Source organism: Jaculus jaculus, chromosome 12 (genome assembly GCF_020740685.1).
Source record: "Jaculus jaculus isolate mJacJac1 chromosome 12, mJacJac1.mat.Y.cur, whole genome shotgun sequence".
In the NCBI taxonomy this organism is placed as follows: Eukaryota; Metazoa; Chordata; class Mammalia; order Rodentia; family Dipodidae; genus Jaculus; species Jaculus jaculus.
Window position 1 is genome coordinate 50,592,359 of NC_059113.1, and position 20,569 is coordinate 50,612,927.

General features: G+C 48.7%; 1 protein-coding gene across 1 annotated transcript; it reads right to left on the reverse strand.

Moving 5' to 3' along the window:
• Positions 1-18,579: 18,579 nt before the first annotated feature.
• Positions 18,580-20,161, reverse strand: Gadd45g (growth arrest and DNA damage inducible gamma). Its single transcript, XM_004668368.3, has 4 exons — positions 20,025-20,161; positions 19,587-19,688; positions 19,274-19,487; positions 18,580-19,182 (listed from the first exon to the last, which is right to left on the reverse strand). The coding sequence occupies exons 1-4, from the start codon at positions 20,075-20,077 to the stop codon at positions 19,072-19,074; spliced, it is 480 nt and encodes a 159-aa protein (XP_004668425.1). The 5' UTR covers positions 20,078-20,161; the 3' UTR covers positions 18,580-19,071.
• Positions 20,162-20,569: the final 408 nt, after the last annotated feature.

The window sequence follows — 20,569 nt, forward strand, 5'->3', positions numbered from 1 at the left end:
TAATATAGTTTTGGAAGTCTTAGCCATAGCAATAAGGCAAGAGACACACATAAAAGGGATACAAATTGGAAAGGAAGAAATCAAGTTATCACTATTTGCAGATGACATGATTCTATACATAAAGGACCCTAAAGACTCTACTAGCAAGCTGTTAGAGCTAATCAAAACCTACAGCAATGTAGCAGGATACAAAATAAATACACAGAAATCAGTAGCCTTCATATATGCTAACAACAAACACACAGAGGATGAAATCAGAGAATCACTCCCATTCACAATTGCATCAAAAAAAATAAAATACCTTGGAATAAACCTAACTAAGGAAGTAAAGAATCTATACAATGAGAACTTTAAGACACTCAAGCGAGAAATTGCAGAAGACACTAGAAAGTGGAGAAACATCCCTTGTTCCTGGCTTGGAAGAATCAATATCGTGAAAATGGCAATCTTACCTAAAGCAATCTACACATTTAATGCAATCCCTATCAAAATTCCAAAGGCTTTCTTCATGGAAATAGAAAAAACAATCCAAAAATTCATTTGGAATCATAAAAAACCTCGAATATCTAAAATAATACTGAGCAACAAAAAAGAGGCTGGTGGTATCACCATACCTGATTTTAACCTATACTACAGAGCCATAGTAACAAAAACAGCATGGTACTGGCACAAAAACAGACATGTAGATCAGTGGAACAGAATAGAGGACCCAGATGTAAGCCCAAGTAGCTATAGCCACCTGATATTCGATAAAAATGCCAAAAATACTCATTGGAGAAGAGACAGCCTCTTCAGCAAATGGTGTTTTGAAAACTGGATAAATATCTGCAGAAGGATGAAAATAGATTCTTCTATCTCGCCATGCACAAGAATTAAGTCCAAATGGATTAAAGACCTTAACATCAGACCGGAAACTTTGAAACTGCTAGAGGAAAAAGTAGGGGAAACCCTCCAACATATTGGTCTTGGCAAAGACTTTCTAAATACAACCCCAATTGCTCAGGCAATAAAACCACAGATTAACCACTGGGACCTAATGAAATTACAAAGATTTTGCACCGCAAAGGACACAGTGAAAAAAGCAAAGAGGCAACCTACAGAATGGGAAAAAATCTTCGCCAGCTATATATCTGATAAAGGATTAATATCTAGGATATACAAAGAACTCAAAAAGTTAACTAATAAGGAATCAAACAGGCCAATCAAAAAATGGGCTAAGGAGCTAAATAGAGAGTTCTCAAAGGAAGAAATACGAATGGCATATAAGCACCTAAAAAAATGTTCTACGTCACTAGTCATCAGGGAAATGCAGATTAAAACTACATTGAGATTCCATCTCACTCCTGTCAGATTGGCCACCATCATGAAAACAAATGATCATAAATGTTGGCGGGGATGTGGAAAAAAAGGAACCCTTCTGCACTGCTGGTGGGAATGCAATCTGGTCCAGCCATTGTGGAAAACAGTGTGGAGGTTCCTAAAGCAGCTAGAGATTGATCTACCATATGACCCAGCTGTAGCACTCCTAGGCATATATCCAAAGGACTCATCTCATTTCCTTAGAAGTACATGCTCAACCATGTTTATTGCTGCTCAATTTATAATAGCTGGGAAATGGAACCAGCCTAGATGTCCCTCAACAGATGAGTGGATAATGAAGATGTGGTACATTTATACAATGGAGTTCTACTCAGCGGTAAAGAAAAATGAAGTTATGAAATTTGCAGAAAAATGGATGGACCTGGAAAGTATTATACTAAGTCAGGTAACCCAGGCCCAGAAAGCCAAGCGCCACATGTTCTCCCTCATATGGGGATCCTAGCTACAGATGACTGGGCTTCTGTGTGAGAATGAAAATACTTAGTAGCAGAGGCCAGTAAGTTGAAAAGGAGACATAAAGGGTGGAGAAAGGAAGGGAGGAGGATACTTAATAGGTTGATATTGTATATATGTAATTACAATGATTGTAATGGGGAGGTAATATGATTGAGAATGGAATTTCAAACGGGAAAGTGTGGGGGTGGGGAGGGAGGGAATTACCATGGGATATATTTTATAATCATGGAAAATGTTAATAAAAATTTAAAAAAAAAAAAAAAAAAAGTAGAAGGAAGGACTGGAGAGATGGCTTAGCGGTTAAGGCGCATGCCTGTGAAGGATCCAGGTTCGATTCTCCAGGTCCCACATAAGCCAGATGTACAAGGTGGCACATGCATCTGCAGTTCGTTTGTAGGGGTTGGAGGCCCTGGTGTGCCCATTCTGTGTCTCTGTATATCTGCCTCTTTCTCTCTTTGTCTGTTGCTCTCAAATAAATAAATAAATATTTAAAAAAAAAAAAAAAAAAAAAAAAAAAGAATGAGGTCTTTCTTGTATTCTTCCTCAGCCATTTCATTATTGGTACTTAAAAAGAATGCTCTTTGGGGAAGAGATTGAGTAAAGAAAAGGTGGGCAGAGGGCTAATTAAAATCTAAAAAGGTATGAGTAAGTCATATGGAAATCTACTCTTTTGGACAATGCAAACCCAGAAGCCATAGATTGCTACTAGAAATTTTTTAGTGCCAAAGATGGGATACCTTCCAGTAAGTTGTTGCCCAGGAAGGTCTCTGATAGCTCCCAAAACATTACAGGACATTTCCAAGGCTCTTGGTATCCCACCAGGAATAGATGGTAAGATTCTCTTGCTGAAGACTACATACTTGGGCTGCAAGGTCCCTGAGAAATCCTGCTGGAACTGAGCTAAAAATCTCCTCCATGTAGACCAGCTGACATAAAACTGGAAAAAGCTACACTGCATGCAGTTCCATGGGAGAGAGAGAAACCACCAGTGGAGATAAACAACAGTGGACATTGCAAGTCTTAAAGTTGGCTTGCCAGGTCAAATGAGCCAATGGGTACGACAGTGGCATGGCTATTACGGGGGAAACCAACCACTCTCTAATTGGACTGAAGACCCGCTCTACAGGAGGGAATACATCCTGATACTGAACACCCATGACAGGGGAAGTCACATCTGCTGGTGTCTGACTAAATATATATAGTATGCTCACCAAACTGCCCAGTAAGCACTTCTCTTAATGGTCATGCCCATATATTAATGCTAGTCTCACTTTTGGTTCGAGAAACTTCTCTTTCCAGATGGTGGTGACTTTGGGATGACTCAGAAGGCACCATAGTGCTGAGAAGTGACAGAGGAGTGCTCAGCACTGAAACATCTCTATCATACCTTCCAAGGTTCAGGTTCCATTGTAGAAGAGGTAGTAGAAAGAATGTAAGAACCAAAAGAAGGGTAGGACTCCTTACAATGTGCCCTGGGCTTTCTGACAAGTTCTCCCTGGGTGCCTAAAAGATGTTCTTGGCAGACTTCAGGCCTGGCCCTGCCCCCAGCCTTACTCCCTGAGGAAAGGGGCCATGGTGCTATAGAAGGCACCTGCAAGAGGCTCTGTAGGAACTGAAAAACTCTTTGTGGATGGGACAGCAGAGGGTATCAATGTACTACGGGGACCTGGAAGTCACTCCTGGAAGCTAGCATGAACCTTGGGGATCTCATGACTATTGGAGGTAGTCATTTAATACTTATATTTGTGCATATATACATGTGAGTGTGTGTATGGTGTATGTGTGTGTGTATACACATGCTTATATGAATGCAGCCACACATATGTGTACAGGATTAGTACATGTATGAATGAATGTGTGTGGAAGCCAGAGGACAGCTTCAAGTATCCTTCCTCAAGTGCACTGTTCAGCTGTCCAACTCTTTCTGGAATACGGTGTCTCATTGGCCTGGAATTCACCAATGAGACTACAAAGGTTGACCATCATGCCTCAGGGATCCTCCTGTCTTTGATTCCCCAGTGCTGGAGTTATAAATCTGTGCCACCATGCCCATAGCTACTGAGGATCAAAGTCAAGCACTTAACCCACTGGTCCATCTCCCCAGCCCTAGCACCCACCTCTTTACAAGTGATATAGGAGTACATGAGAGGGGCTCCTTAACACTCCAGTTCTGATCATTTGGAAACTAGAACTCCGGGAGTACTGTGGAATACTGTCTTCTCAGCATGACATGGCATTCATAACCTCACAGCTAGCAACCATAGACAGTAGGGAACCTTCAATGGGATACCCCAGACTCCAGTCCATACTTGCAACAATCTCATAGCCAGAAAGAAAAAGAAAAAGCAAGGCCTGAGGTCTCATAATCCCCTTTGAAGGTATGTCCCCAGTGACCTAAAGACCTCCCATAAGGTCTCAGCTTTTAAAGTATCCACAACCTCAATAACACCCTCCTAGAGACCAAACCTTTAACACACAGACTTTTGAAAGATATTCAACACCCACCCTCCAAACCCCAGGTCAACCCAAGCTAATGTCAGAAGTGACATGTTAGCCTAACACCAATTCTTCAGACTTGATCTTGTTCCTTGATTTGGCCTTGAAGAGCCAGAACTTGAGTGATTTGCAGCAATCCAAGAGCAGAAAGTGAGTGCTGATGGTTTGAAATAGGTTTCTGGTGGCTGAGCACACAGCTGGCATCGTCTTCCTGGAATGTCTGTGTCGGGTTCCTGCTCAGCACAGGCAGTTCTCTGAAGAGCTCTGCTGTTGCTGTGAATCACCCTGGGTCACTCTAATCTTGCTCTAAGAGAAGCTTTTCTCCAGGGTGAAATCTTCCTCCTTTTTTCCATTTGCCTTCTCATTGTGTTCCTGTTGTTCCACACAGTTCTGTCTACCTGCCCTTCATCACAATAAAATCCCAGCCCATTTTAAATTGCCTGCATCTTCCCACTCAAGGACGAGAGAATGTAAATGAATGTCTGCCAGGCCCCCATGACGGTGGGGGGGGCAGGAGGCGGTGAATACAGAGCCCCTGACAGGAATCAGTATCCATTCAAACTACCACTTGCATAACCAACAGGCTTATAAACCTCAACCCACCGCCAGCTCCAAAGACTGAAGAATGAATCATGAAAAAGGCATCAAGTCCTGTCTCCTCTTCAAGGTGACAAAGGAAAACCACATCAGTCATTTGGTGTGCGATAAGCTCAGTTAGTGGCTGTAGGATGTGAGATTCATGTGGGGGAGGGGAGAGCATCCCCATCCTGCCAGAGGCATTCCCATAACTGACTGGCCTCTGCCTGCCTGCCTGCCTCAGCTTCCAGACAGCAAGCTCTGGGCTCTTCCTGGATCACATTGATCCACTTTCCCCACATCCAGGAGCTAGAGAGCCGTCATCACAGAAAGCAGCAAGCAATAACACCGCATAGAACTTTGCCTTAACTAGATTATATTACAAGACAATTAGGCCAAGCTGCACACATCTCAGTCAAGAATATGCCATGTTCCCATCCTTCCTCTCAGCCACTTCCTCTGGGAGAGTTCTGAGATATATGCCCATCCTGGCATGGCTCTTGGGAGCCATACAGTCCTTATCCAGGTTACAGATGAGAAGGGTCCTGAGGTACCAGGGAAGCTCAGAGCTACAAGGAGACCTGGGCCTCCCCTACAAAAAGAAACTTCATCTGCAGAATGTGAAACACACAGCAGCTGCTTTTCCTCTCCATGCTGGCATCTGCAAGGGCATGGCACCTGGAGATATGGGCATGAGTTGAAGGGCTCGTGTTTGTGACAGGATGATGGTCAGGAGCCTGCAATGCAGTAGATGGTTTTATTTTCTGTGCCTTCAGGGTACTCATTCAACCACAGCCCCATTCATACATTTTAAGTGACTTACATAGTATTCCTAGAGTTATTCTGTATTGTTACTTATTGTCAATCTATTCCTGTGACTAATTTAAATATTTTTTTAATTATGTGTGTGTGGTGTATGCATATGTGTATGTGTATGTTCATGTGCATGAGTGCAGGTGCATGGATGCCACCGCATGCATGTGGAGGTCAGAAGACAGGCCCAGTGTCAGTCCTTGCCTTCCATCTTATTTTAGGCAAGGTCTCTTTGATGTTCACTGCTGAAAAAACCAGACTGGCTAGCCCATGAACTTCTAGGCTTCTCCTGTCTCTGCCTACCATCTTACCACAAAAAGAGCTGGGATGGCAGACACTTGGGTTCTGGGGACCTGAACTCGGGTCCTCATGCTTACATAGCAAGCACTTTACCCATTGAGCATCTCCCCAACCCCACTTGTGCCTAATGTATAAATTAAACCTTGTCTCAGGGATATATGTAGAGGAAAGCTCATGCATATAAAGCGTTCAGTACTGTCTGAGGTTTTAGGCATTCACTTCAGGTCATAGAATATGTCCCCTTCCCTAAAACAAGATCTCCTGTATTCTGTAGGTATCTGGTCATCTAACTAAAGAGGCACATCAGCAGCCTACCAACCCCATGGTGATGTTGAAAGAACCCTCCAACTCCATGGTGATGTTGGAAAGAGGCTCCAACTTCATAGTGATGTTGGAAGGAGCCTCCAGACACTACCAACTCCATGGTGCTGTTGGAAGAACCCCCGAGACACTACCAACTCCATGATGATTCTAGAAGAACCCTCCAGACACTATCAACCCCATGGTAATATTGGAAGAACACTGCAGACACTACCCACTCCATGGTGATGCTGGAAGGCATCTCCAGATACTACCAATCCCATGGTGATGTTGGAAGGAGTCACCAGACACTACCAACCCCATGGTGATGTTGAAAGGAGTTTCCAGACATTACCAACTCCACGGTGAAGTTGGAGGAACCCTCCAGACACTACCAACTCCATGATTTTGGAAGGAGTCTCCAGATACTACCAACCCCATGGTGATGTTGAAAGAAGTCTCCAGACACTACTAACTCCACGGTGATGTTGGAGGAACCCTCCAGACACTACCAACTCTATGGAGATTTTGGAAGGAGTCTCCAGACACTACCAACCCCATGGTGATGTTGGAAGGAGTCACTAGACATTACCAACTCCACAGTTATTTTGGAAGGAGTCTCTAGACCCCACCAACTCCATGGTGATGTTGGAAGAACCCTCCAGACACTACCAGCTCCTCTTTATAGAGCCATCCCATGAATGCTAAGATGGAACAAGTCCCAATGCTGACCTAGGGCCACCATACTGTCCTCTCTGCCCCTGCTTCAAGCTAATTCCCAGTCTGTTCTACCTGCAGAAGAACCAGCCAGCTAGCTCGTCCTTGAACTTGGCTGAGTTCTGAGGCTGAATTGTTTTACCTGCAGATAGTCTAAGAAAACATGCCATGCACATGTGGAGTCTGACATGACCAAGACTCCATGATATAAAATGGGAGAATGTTTGAGGAGAGGAGCACTGTATGATCAGAGATGATGAGAGAGGGAGATGTTGCAGGACAGAGAAACCAAAGAGTCATGACTCAGTACAGGTGGCCTCAGTTGAGCCAGAGCCCAGTGAGCATGAGATATGGGAGAGGGGTAAGGGGGATGGCAGCAGAGAGGACACTGGAACCCCTGGCCATGCTATGTAGCAAATTGCCATAAACTCAACAGCATGGAAACAACTTCCCTGTGCAAGGTCCTACAGGCCTGAGCCAAGCATTGGTATTGGTGACTCACCCAAGATGAGGTGACTCATCTGAGGCTCTGAAGAATTTGATTCAGAGCTCTGTTGTGTGGATGACAGCAATGAGCTTTTTTTTTTTTTTTTTTTTTTTGAGGTAGGGTCTCACTCTAGCTCAGGCTGACCTGGAAATCACTCTGTAGTCTCAAGGTGGCCTCAAACTCAGGGCAATCCTCCTACGTCTGCCTCCCTAGTGCTGGGATTAAAGGCATGCACCACCATGCCCAACTTCTTTCTTTCTTTTTTGACACATTTTTAAAAAATTATCCTCATTAGGATGAAATGGCAAGGTAGGTGCCTAGAGGGTCATATATGAAGCAATAGCCTCTAGAGTTTTCTCAATACCACCCCACTCCCCACACATACTGCTCAGTACCAAAGGACAGGAGCCTCCAGCCTGGGGTAGGGGTGAAGTTTACACAAAAGTCCTAGGAGCCACATTGTCCAGGGCTGAGGAAGGGGTGTGGACCTATGTGAGTGGCAAGAAAGACTAAGGATCTGCTCCCTTTGTCTGCAGGACACACTGGGGCTTTAACTTTTTGGCTGGCTTTCAGGGAGCCCTCAAGGAAATGGATGGAACAGGCTTCAGTATTTAGATCGGGGATCTAAGGATAATTGGAAGAGTAGTGAAGGTGTGTCAGGCACATAGGGCTTAAATCTCAGACCTGAGGACTCAGGCTTACACCTCCAGGGGCTCCCCAACCCAGGCCACCTGTTCCGGCCAGTGTTTCTCCTGGGCTACCTCCTGGCCCCTGATCAGATCATCCTGGAATCCAAACAGGTGACCTACTTGACCGCAGGATTCCTGAGGCCTACATGAACCTCCTGGGACCCTCTTGCCTGGATGTTGGCATTTCTCAGACATCAAGCTGCCCTCTCCTCTTCTTCCTCTTCCAAGATACTTTGGAAACTGGGATCCACCAGCCTCTGGCCTGGGTGCTGCCTCTTAATGACTGGGTACTTCATCCAGGGGAAGCACCGGCCAGGGTGCTGCCGCTTGACCTCCTCAACAAAAACTGGTACCAGTGAAGCCTTGTTATCCCATCCCAAAGGGTCCTCCCGTTTGGGCAGCTCCAAGTCCACCACTGCCTGACCTCTCTTTTCTGCCTTTTCCCTTCTGCCTGGGTGCTGACGCTTAGAGATCCAGTTGGATAGAGGGATCTGAAGACTTTACAGCTCCACCCAGGTCCCCTCGCACCCACTGAAGGTCTTTCTGAAAACTACGGTCTGTCAGGCTCAGGGGATTCTCTGCAGCCTCTTCCTGGGCCCCCTCCTCCAGCTAGGTATAGCCTCCGGGGACACCAGTCAAAGTTAAGGCAAGTGGCAACCAACAGGCCGACCTGGCGGCATCTTCAGGGCTAGCAGTCCATGGGACCGTGGCTCGTTGTGCAGGACAGAAGGAGCCACCGCCGGCTGCGCACAGAATGGGTTTCTTCCATGAGTGGGAATAGGTCCCATCAGCTTACCACCTTACTGACTGTCGGGGAGGCCCTACACATTCTGCTACTTTCGTGTGTGTGTGAGGGGGGATGTTTAAACATAGGAGGTGCCCTTGTGTGGGCATGTGTGTATGGGTGTGAGTGCGTGTGAGTACACAATCATGCAGAGGCTAGAAGGCAACCTCAGGTATGTTTCCTCAGGTGTCATCCACTGTGGTGATTTGATTCAGATGTCCCCCCCATAAGCTTATGTATTTGTTCTGAATACTAGGTCTCTAGATGATGGCAATTTGGGAATTGGAGCCTCCTGGGGATGATGTATTACTGGAGGCAGGCTCCTGGGTGTTAGAGCCAGTTTCCTCTCACCGGTGTTTGGCACACTCTCTTGTTGTCCACCTGATGTTGGCCAGGAGGTGATGTCCAGCCTCTGCTCATGCCATGTTTTCCCCTGCCATCATGAAGCTTCCCCTCAAACCTGTAAGCCAAAATAAACCCTTTCCTCCCACAAGCTGCTATTGGTTGGGTGTTTTCTGCCAGCAATGCAAAGCTGACTGCAACATCCACCTGTTTTTGAAACAAGGTCTGTCATTGGCCTGGAACTTCTCAAATAGGCTAGACTGACTAACTAGGGATCATCCTGTCTCAACATCTCCAGCAGGTTTCACAAGTGTGTGCCACCACACCTGGCTTGTTCATGGTAGTGACCATGGTGTTGCTGCTCAGGATCAAGCCCAGGGCCTTGTGCATGCTAGACAATGCTCCACCACTGAGCTATCTCTCCAGCCCCACACTTGGCATTTTTTAAGTAGGTTCTAGGGATTGAACTCAGGTCCTCATGCTCACAAGGCATGCACTTTACTCACTAAGCTGTCTCCTATTTTATGGCTAGAGGCCTTACTATTTTCCTGCACAGTTACTTTCTACTTCAGAGTCACCAGTGATGGTACAAATGGTTCCATAATCTGGACTTTCTTCCACTGCAGCCAACCTCTGCTCTTCAGGGGTGAGTGTGATTAGGCATGGCCCTGACGAAACCTCGTCCTCTTTTCAGATCCACTAATTAATTAATTGACTTTAGCTGCATCCTCAAAGCCCTTTAATCTCATGGTGAGAGGAAGTCTGGAAGTTCCTCTAACAGAAAGCCACCAGAGAGCTCTTCCTCTTGGGGAGATGTCTCCTGGAACATCACTGAGACAATGACTGCCAGGCTTCTGGGTGGGATGCCACACACATAGCAGTGGGCACACATGTGAGCAGCTGCCTCATGGGCCATACTTGGTGAGCATCACCTGTCCTGGCCCAGTGAGGAAGTAGATATGGAGGTGTCAAGCAGAACCCCTGTGACATTTGTGGGATTCCTATTCACAGAGCACTGTTTGCTCTAGTGCACCCCAGTGGAGAGAAGCCCCAGGCAGACTTCCTGGCCTGACCTTGTGAGCTGAGTCAAGAATCCCAGGGCCTGTGTTCTCTGCTAGAAGCCAGCATCGTCTGACAGCACATTGCCCAGGCACACGGAGCTTTCAACTTGTCCTGCCACCCTGCTGTGCTTGGGTGACAGCTTCCCTGAAGACACGTCCTCTCAAGTATTTATTCTAGCCCATTGTCCTCCAGGTAGTAGAGGCCAGGAAGGTGGCCCACTCTGTGCTTGTAAAAACACCACGTTGCATTCCGAAGCTCCAGGGCCCACACAGACTCGTCCTTGTCAATTCGAACCTGGCAGTGTGTCAAGCCATTACAGTCAGTCACCTGCCTGATGGCTGTCACCTCTCATAAGGGCTGACACAGGAGTGTTGGTGGGAGATCCTATCACCATTCCTTGCCCATCTGTCCCCTGTACCAAGCAGCTGCACAGCCTACTAAGATGGAGAGTAATTGAGGAAGACCTGATGGCAACCTCTGGCCTCTACTGCATGTACACTCACACACATACATAAACCCTCACATATAATCACAGGCATACACATACATGCTGTGGCAGTCAGGTTCACATTGCTGGTAGAAATCACCCAACCAAAAGCAGCTTGTGGGAAAAAGAGGTTTCTTTTGGCTTATAGGCTCGAGGGGAAGCTCCATGATGGCAGGGGAAAGAATGGCATGAGCAGAAGGTGGACATCACCCCCTGGCCAACATCAGGTGGACAACAGGAACAGGAGAGTGTGCCAAACACTGGCTTGGGGAAACTGGCTATAACACCCATGAGCCTGCCCCCAAAACAATACACTGCCTCCAGGAAGTGTTAATTCCCAAATCTCCATCAGCTGGGAACCTAGCATTCAGAACAGCTAAGTTTATGGGTGACACCTGAATCAAATCACCACACATGCACACCACACACATAACATACCCAGGGAAAAAATAAGGAAAGAAAGGAAAGGAAATGGAGGTCTGGAGATATGGCTTAGTAGTTTAGGCACTTGCCTGCAAAACCAAAGGACCCAAGTTCCATTCTCCAGTACCCACATAAAGCCAGATGAACAAGATGGCATATGCATCTGGAGTTCATTTGCATTGGCTAGAGTCCCTGGTGTGCCCATTCTCTTCTTTCTCTCTTTCTCTCCCTCTCTCTCTCTTTCTCATAAATAAATAAAATACTTAAAAATTTAAAAAGAAAAGGAAACAGAGAAGTGCTCCCATTACCAACTCCAGGCCAAATCCAGGAAGTAGCCTTAGCCTGGGGCTCAGCCAAGACCCCACATCCCATGGAGCCCCCTCATTCCCTTATGGCCTTATCCAGACAGCCCTAAAAGTAGAGGAAAGAGGGCTGGAGAGATGGAACAGTGGTTGAGGTGCTTGCCTGCAAAGCCTAAGGACCTGAGCTTGATTCCCCAGTACCCACATAAAGCCAGATGCACAAGGTGTCACATGCATCTGGAGTTCATGTGTAATGGTTCAAGTGTAGAGGCCTTGGCATGCCCATTCTCTCTCTCCCTCTTCCCCCCCCCCCCCCGCTCTTTCTCTCTCTCTCTCAAATAAATAAATAAAATGTTTGTTTAAGAAAATAGAGGTCTGCAAAAATTAGCCCAACATGGCTCAGGGAAATTTTGCAGAAGAGGGGGCAGAAAGAATGTCAGAGCCACATGTTAGGTCATGATATGCAAAGACATTTCTCCTACTCATAACTGTGGGCTAACTCCACAATGCATGACCCATCTACCTCAACAAGGAGGGGCCGGGGGAGGGGGTGGGACGCCTAACAATGGTACCAAATTGACTGTATTCGCTGAGTACAAAACTGATTAATAAGAAAAAAAGAGGTCTGAAATTCCTCCTGTCTTGCAGGTGAAGGCACAGGGTTAGCCATTGAGGAGAGGTATGCAAGGGTCAGGAACAAGAGTGAGGGAAGCAGGTACAGGGAGCACACAGAATCCTGTTGGAGAGAGTGTGGGATTAGAGCTAGATCTGCCTCAGGTTAGAGCATGCTGGCCACGCCACTGTGATAGCTCACCTTCTGGCCACTGTCACCACAGCCCTGCTGCTCTGCTCAGAGCCCACTTCGGAGGTGAGGGCCCTGGTCCCCAAAGGAGGTCATAGAGCAAGGAACATGGATGTCCACAAGAGGCCTTTGTCCAGGCCTGGGGCTGAGTCCTGGTCAGAAAAGCCATCCGTTAGGCCTCCACTTGCGGCCTGGGTCACACAGGAAAAGCAGAGCCCAGGTGAGTCACAGGGGCAGCATTGGAGCACTGAGTGGACGACGTAGACAGGAGCAAGCGTGCTGGGCAGGGGCACAGTGCTCTGCCTCTTGAGGAGAGATCCACAGGGCCAGGCCAAGCCCCTGGGGCAGCAGGAGCAGCCACCGAGGGGGTAGAGCTGAGGATGCCCAGCAGGAGCATCAGAGCTTGGGAGATGGAGGGTAAGTGGGGAGAAGGAGGAGAAAACAAGAAAGGAAGGGAAGGGAGGGGAAGAAGGGAAGGCAAGAGAAGAGAGAGCGGGAGGAAAGGGAGCAGGGAAGGAAGCAAAGAGAAAGGGGTGGGAGGAAGTGGGGAAATGCCACCTGGGATGCAGCAGGAAGTCACGCAAGCCCCCCTGGGAAGGCACACTGCCGCATTGTTCTGGAAAGCGCTGGACTGAAGAGAAAGAGAAACCAGAGAAAGGAAATACATGAGCAAGGGCGCTCGCCGTGCCAACGGGGCTAAAATGTAAAGGGTGACATGGTTTTAGGCGTCCTGTAGGGTATCTCACAAAATGAGCGGTTAGTATGAGAAAAACAATGTCCCACTTCTCAATGCCTTCGCCATCGTGTGTCCCCGGTGTGGTGAGCAGGTGACCCGCAGGCTGAGGATCCGGAGTCCTGCCCCCCACCAGCACTGTCCAACTGGTCAGCCTCCTGGTATAGCACATGAAGCAAGCAAAAGCCACCTGCAGAGACATGGGGAGATGGTTCAGTCAGAAGCAAGCATGAGGAACTAAGTTTGAAATCCTAGAACCCATGTGAAAATGCTGGACACAGTTATTCCAGCACTGAAGGTGGATCCCTGGGGCTCGCTGACTAGACACCCTAGTCTGTTTGATGAACTCCAGTCCAGTAAGATTACGTTGCCTCAACAACACAGGTAGACAGCATTCCTGAGGATGACACCTGAGGTTGTCCTCTGGCCTCCATGCACATGTGAACACATGCGTACCTGCACACACACGTGAGCACAGGTTTAGGAAAAAAAAGAAAAAGACAGGCTAGCTGAATCAACCAGTTAGTGAGGAAATGCAGAGACAACTTCCCACCTCCAGAAGCTGAAGCACTGCAAAGAGAAATAAGAAGGAAAAAGAAAATAAAATAAAATAAAAGCATTTTATTAATTTGTCTGCCCTGATTAATCCCCTCCTGGAGCACAGACCCTCCCAGTGGCCTTCACCCTTCCTAGAAAGCTTCCTGGAGCCAGAGAATGGAAATCACTTGGTAACTTTATTCTAGAAGGTAAGTTTGGGTTTGACTTAAAAACAGAGCAGCACAGAAACTAAACATAACTGCTCTAGAACAGAAATCAAGGCCTGAGCACCGTGGCAGCCCCACAGCCCCTGTCTCCACCGGCACTGCCACCAGCTTGGCTTCTCCTCCAGGGCTGCTCACTGCTCAGGCGAGCCCACTCAAGGTCATGCCCACTGCCCTCAGTCAGGTCATAAAGTCTCCCCATGGGGGGGAAGGGCTGTGGAAGGAAAATTCCCTTTTGGCCATTTGGAGGATAAACCTATTAGCCGCATTGTTTACTTAAAAGCCTGGGCCACGGAGGCCCCAACAAGCAGCAGTGACAAGCAGAGGAAGGAGATTTCTTCAACATTGGGAAGAGGAACAAATAAAGGGGTTCATGGACCCCATGTCTATCTTTAGGGTGCTGACTGAGGTTTAGGTTTAAAGAGTGGGCTGGAGCTGTACACAATTAAGTGGCTCTGGCTAACGGGTGGTCCAGGCTATCACTGACCCATCTCTAGCCTCCAGTCTGCCCTGCAAGGTGGTCTGATAAGTTATCAGAGCTATGTGAAGTCTCCCCATCTGGCAGGCACCAGGCCTTCAGGCTTTCCCTTCCCCCAGCACAAGACTCCCAGGGAAATTCTTATTCTTTGGAGTCCGTGGTTCAACAGTCTGATAGTACAACAAGCGTCACTGTTTAGATATCTGCTGTCTACCAGGATGGCTGCATACTGAAATGACAAGTCCAGAGACACATATCCTGTTAAACCAAAGGACAAAACAATGCAAGAATCTTGGCATAAAGCAGAAGTGAGTATCTGCTCATTGAGTGTGTTCTGTTTTGCCCAAGCCTTGCTTTTAGCCTGGAAAACTCTTTTTTTTATGTTTTTGCTTTTTTCCGACTGGCACTTTATAAGTCTCATGAGCCCTGTGCCCTGTGTTACTGAGGTGGTGGCGGCGGGGGGAGGGGAGCAGTATATAGAAGTATATTTGTAGAGCATTGCCCCATGTGCACCCATGTGAAGGCCAGAGGAAGAAATTGTCTGTCCTCTTTAACACTTTGCTACCTTATTTCCCTGAAACAGTCTCTCACTGAACCTGGAGATCCCTGATTTTCTGGTAGACTAACTGAGCAGGCAGCCCAGGGATCTTCCTGTCTCCAGTCCCTCAGCACTGGAGTTACAGGTGTGCTTGGCCATGTCTGGCTTTTTACACGGGGGCTCGGCATTGAGCTCAGCTGTCACCCTGGCACAGCAAGCGCTCTGACCTACTGAGCCATCTCTCCCACCTGAGGTGAATGGTTGAATGTTTCATGCACAGAATTAAAGCCTTCAAATGACAGTAAATCACAGATACCATTTTGTCCTACCTCATCTTCCCAGGGAAGGACCCGGGGCACTCACTCAGACACTGCTGAGTGTGGACAAGGCTGCTTGGCCCTTTCAGCAATTCCCATTGTCACTACTGTATCTGTTTCATCTTTAGGACATGTGTTGGTCAGGGCAAATTTTTTCAGCACTCATCTAATGTAAACCATTTGTATGTGGATGTGTGTGCATGTATGTACACGTTTGTGTGTGTACACATGTGTGCATGCATATATGTCCTTGTAAACAACCTTGGGTATCATTCCTTGGGAACACTGTCCACCTTTTTAGATAGAGGGTTTCTTACTGGCCTGGAGCTCACTAAGTAGGCTAGACTGGCAGGCTGCTGAGCCCAGGGATCGATGTGCCTCCGTGTCCTCAGCACGGGGGTCACAGGTGCACACACTATGCAGACACTATTTACAAGAGTCCTTTGGGTGCAAACTCAGATCCTCATGCTTTCACAGCAAAGACTTTACTAACTGAGCCATCTCTCCACTATCCCCAGCCCCCAATGTAAAACATTGGTGGGGGGGGGGGTTCGAGGTAGGGTCATGCTCTAGCCCATGCTGACCTGGAATTCACTATGTAATCTCAGAGTGGCCTCAAACTCATCATGATCCTCCTACCTCTGGCTCCCAGGTGCTGGGATTAAAGATGTGCACTACTAGGTCCAGCTGTAAAACATTTTTTTTAAATAAAAGATGAGCATGTGTGACTTTCTTTGCTCTGGGACATCACAGTTTGCTTTAAATAGAAGACACGTGGAACCCCCGCAGACAGCAGGTGTCAATCCCATTTGTTCAGAACAACAGGGTGAAGAAGACTTCCCAGCTGCAGCGTAGGAGCCAGTGGGAATGAGGCTAAAGCCCGCCTGGGGTGTCACATACGTGTACTGCGTGCCTGCCGGGCACATACACCCCGAGGGAAAACACAGGATGAAAAGGAATTGAAACCCAGGTGTGCCTATGCTGGTTACACGGAGTCTCTTAGCTTCTTCATCATTTTTGCAATTTACAATGTTTCTCCAATATATGTATGTGTGTGTGTGTGTGTGTGTGTGTGTGTGTGTGTGTAACGTAAGAAGTTGGGTTTTTTGGTTTTTGTAGTTTTTTAAGGTAGGGTTTCACTCTAGCCCAGTCTGACCTGGAATTCACTATGTAGTCTCAGGGTGGCCTTGGCAATCCTACTAACTCTGCCTTCAGAGTGCTGGGATTAAAGGCTAGCGCCACCATGCCTGGCACATGTAAGTTTTCTCTGACTGGGGAGTTAGCAACAGTTAAAGGCATTTGCTTGCAAAGCCTGCTAGCCTGGGTTTAATTCCCCAGTACCCAAGTAAAGCTGACCGCACAATGTGGACCGTGTATCTGGACTGCATTTGCAGAGGCAAGAGGCCCTGATGCACCCATTCTCTCTCTCTCTCAAATAAATAAATAAATAAATAAAAGTTTTTCTCATGAAAATGGCCTTCTTTCCTAAATCAGTCTACTAATTTGTCAAGTGTTCAGGCCTGAAAATGACAGGCAGCAGGCTGGCATTGGCCCCAGAGCTGGCTCCCTGACCCCAAGTCTGCTTATCTATAGAGCTCTGCAGTCTCTAGCAAGCATGGTCGCTGTCTTTTAATACCGTGGTCATTCTTATTCATTCAGCACTTTCTTGCAGACAGATTTGCGCTCAAGGCTTATCTATGCATTATCGCCCTGGTCACCAAAGCATGCAATGCAATGTTTGTAAATCCCATGTATTTTATTGTCTCCCCTCTTGGTTATTATTATTATACCATGAACATGCATTCATTAAGGAAAAGAATTCATCACAAACTTTGCCCCCTCAAACCTGTTCCCCTCCCCTACTGCAATTCTTTTTCACCTCTTAGAGTTCCAACAGGTGGCCACACAGTACGCTTCAACCAGACAAAGCTAAGTTTCCTATGGGCTGCCAACTTGATGATCTGCCAGCCTCAGTGTGTCCTCTGACTTCACTCATGTAAGACCACATCTGAGGTCATTATGCCCCCTTTGTGTGCACCACAGTGCATTGTGACAAGGGGTCATTTTACCAGAATGCAGACCCATGCCACAAGACTCAAGGTTAGAGAAACCTCAAGGTTAGAGAAAGCATGTAAGTAAACATTCATGAGCCGAGCACAAAAGTGCTGGTTTCTTTCACTGGCCTTCTTCAGAGTCAGTGTTTGTAGGAACCGATAAATGGAAAACAGGAGGCTCTCTTTCCAGGAAGGGTCATTAAGCTCCTAGTCTTCCTGTTTTCTTGCACAGGCTTCCAGAATTGGGAGAGCATTTTTAAAGTGCCACTCAACTAGCAAACCAGCCTCTCCAAGCCATGCTGGAAAATCAGCAGAATGTCCTTCTTAGAAAAACAGCACTCCACCCCTCCCTTCCCCGAAGCCTCCGGGCTGCCGGGCAGCGGGCTGACAGCATGTGAGCCCCACGTGTACTTAGTCCTGCCCCGCCAGCCGCAGGCAGTTGAAAGCAACTCAGTGAGCAAAGATACACTCCCTGGGAACATTTCCCCCCCATACTGTCTTGCTTCCAAGACTTAACGTTCCTCTCTCATCAGCCTTTAAAAGGAACTGTGGCTGACTGCAGCTCTCTTCACTGATGTGGGCAGAAGCACTCAAAATAGGAGGTAGCAGATGCCAGCCCCACTCAGGATTGCTCACGCCTATTTATATTGATGCTGCCTTTCCAGTTTTTGCTCAGATCTACTAAGTTCCATCACAGCCATGACAAAATGATGACTCATACTTTAAACGCAGTCACTGGTGTCATGTTTGACATTAATACTTTCGTAGTATCGCTTTGTCAGAGCAATTAAGAGAAAGTTCCTGAAAGCAGCAGCAGCAGCAGTCTGCCCACCCCCCCTCCCCCATCCCCAGGCACCACCAAGGGGTAGGCTTGCTGAAGGCAGAGCCTATTGTGTGGGAAGGCAGCCGGGCCTCCAGCAAGCTGTTCAGATAAGCAGCTGTCGTAGGAGGGGAGTGGGGCAGGGGGAGGGGAGGAAGGGGGGCAGAGGTCACTGTTATCGAACTGGATTGCAAGCCTGGAGCTGCTGCACCCGTGCAAGCCTTATCTCCAGTATGCCCCCGTCTTGCAAGTTTCAAATCTTCCTTTAGGGAGAAAGGAAACAGGAGCCAGCCTCAAGTTCTACCCTATCACCCACTCGCGCCCCTCCCCCACTGCCAGCCTGTAATTCTTGCTGGGCAGGAAGATGGGGACAGGTGCCATCAGCCCTGTACAGTTCTAGCAACCATCTCCCCTGGGATCCCCTACCCTCAAAAAAAAAAGAAAAGAAAAAAATTTCACAAGTCTGTTTCATTAAGTTTATTGTAAAATTCAAAGCTTTCACGGTAGTATCCTTTAGAAAATGAAGGCGATGCCCGGATCCGTTTTGAAAACGCTGTGCAGCCTGCTAAAGTCCGTCCAGCTTCTGCAGCTGTACCAGGTCCAGGCCGCCTGCCTGGCCTTTCGCCTCCTTGCAGCCCAGCTGGAAGGCTGCTGACTCACGCCAGCCTCTCCAAGTCCGTCCTTCCCAGCCCTGCGGCCAAACGTCCCAAGCCTGGGCCTTCCAGTGCCAGCAGCCGTTCTGGACACTTGCAGAGTCCTCGGGCTCGGGACAACGTGTCCCGGCCTCCGTCAGGCCCCCTCCGCGGGAGGCTGCGCTCCTCGCTCTCCAGGCGCCCCGCCTGGCAGTCTCCACGCGCACTCGGGCGCCCTCGGAGGGCCCTTCCACAGCTAGCAGCGCCTAGGCGCCCGGGAGCGTCGCCACGTCGATCAAAGACCAAAGTCCCAGCCGGACTGTCACTCAGGGAGGGTGATGCTGGGCACCCAGTCGTTAACGCTGCGGCTCTCCTCGCAGAACAGGCTGAGCTTCTCCAAGGCGGGGTCTTTCCACGTGTCCTCATTGGGGTTCTGCCCAAAGAATACAGCGATCAGCCGGGCTGGTCGTGGGCCAGGGCGCGGGGGCAGGAGAGGGAGCATGGGAGGGGGTGACAACACTCACCGAAATAAGGATGCAGTGCAGGTCGCCTGGTGCGCCCGCCTCGTCACCGGTGCCCACGATTGCCGCCAGCCTCTGCAGGTCCCCCACGCGCACGATGTCTATGTCGTTCTCACAACAGAATGCCTGGATCAACGTGAAGTGGATTTGCAGCGCGATGTCGCCCTCGTCCTCTTGGTCGGCGGCCAACACGCAAAAGGTCACGTTGTCAGGGTCTCTGTGAGCAGATGGGGAGGCCAAGGTCAGGGTGGGTCGGTCAGGGTTTCCCCGCCGCTCCCCCTCCCAACAGCATCCCGCGAGCCGTGTCAGTACTCACACGTTCAGGACTTTGGCGGACTCGTAGACGCCAGCGGTGAGGCAGCCCTGGCGCTGCGCCGACAGCAGAAGTTCGTGCAACGCTTTCCCGGCGCCCTGCATCCTGTGCGAGACCAAACCGTGAGCGGAGACCGGCCTGGACCTCCCAAAAAGCAACCGACTCCCTAGCCACAACCCGGCTGGCGCCAGCACTCCTGCCCCCCAACCGAGACCTGGCATCCGCCAGCCGGCTCCTCAGCCTGGCGCCAGCACCCCGGCTCCCCAGGCCCGCCCTAGTGCATGCACCCCTCTCTGGCCTTCAGGATGAAAGCACCCTTGGTTCCCCGCCTCGGCACGGTGCCTGCACCTCGCCGGCGGCCAGTGGTCGCCTCCCACCCTTCGGGCTTCCAAACCCCGAAGGACTGAAAACCACCGCTTTCTTTTACGTCCCAACACCTACCTGGCTGTGCTTTCGGGAACGGTATCCTGGCCTCTGATTTCTTCCAGAGTCATCGTGCGGTCGGCGAGCAACAAAGTGATCCCAGAGAGGAGAGAAACCCAAGCGCAGACGTCTAGCTCAGCCGCCAGGTCCCCGCGCCCACCTTCAGCGAGTGCGCCGGCTCTGCTTCGCGCGCGCTTATATAGACCCGCGAGCGCGCCGCCGCCAGCTGGAGCGAGCTGCCCTCCCATTGGTCGGCGCCCTCTTTCTCATGCAAATGAGGCGGCAGGCCGGCGGCTCGTGCCAGAAGGCCACGTGGGGAGGGGTGCGGGGGATGACAATGCCTCAAATCTGCTGCTTTTGTCGGGGTGTTACCAGGCAGACTGGAGCCTGCAGATTGCATCTCGCCGTTCTTTTTTTTTTTTTTTTTTGTAAGTCCTTAAAAGGAAAAAGTTGTGTTTTTTTTTTATAAAAATCTTGTTTGCTGATAAGTCTCTGGAATTTGTGCAATGCACACTTGGAGAATGTAAAAGACTTTTGCATGTATTTTTATTGCTCTCTGTTCT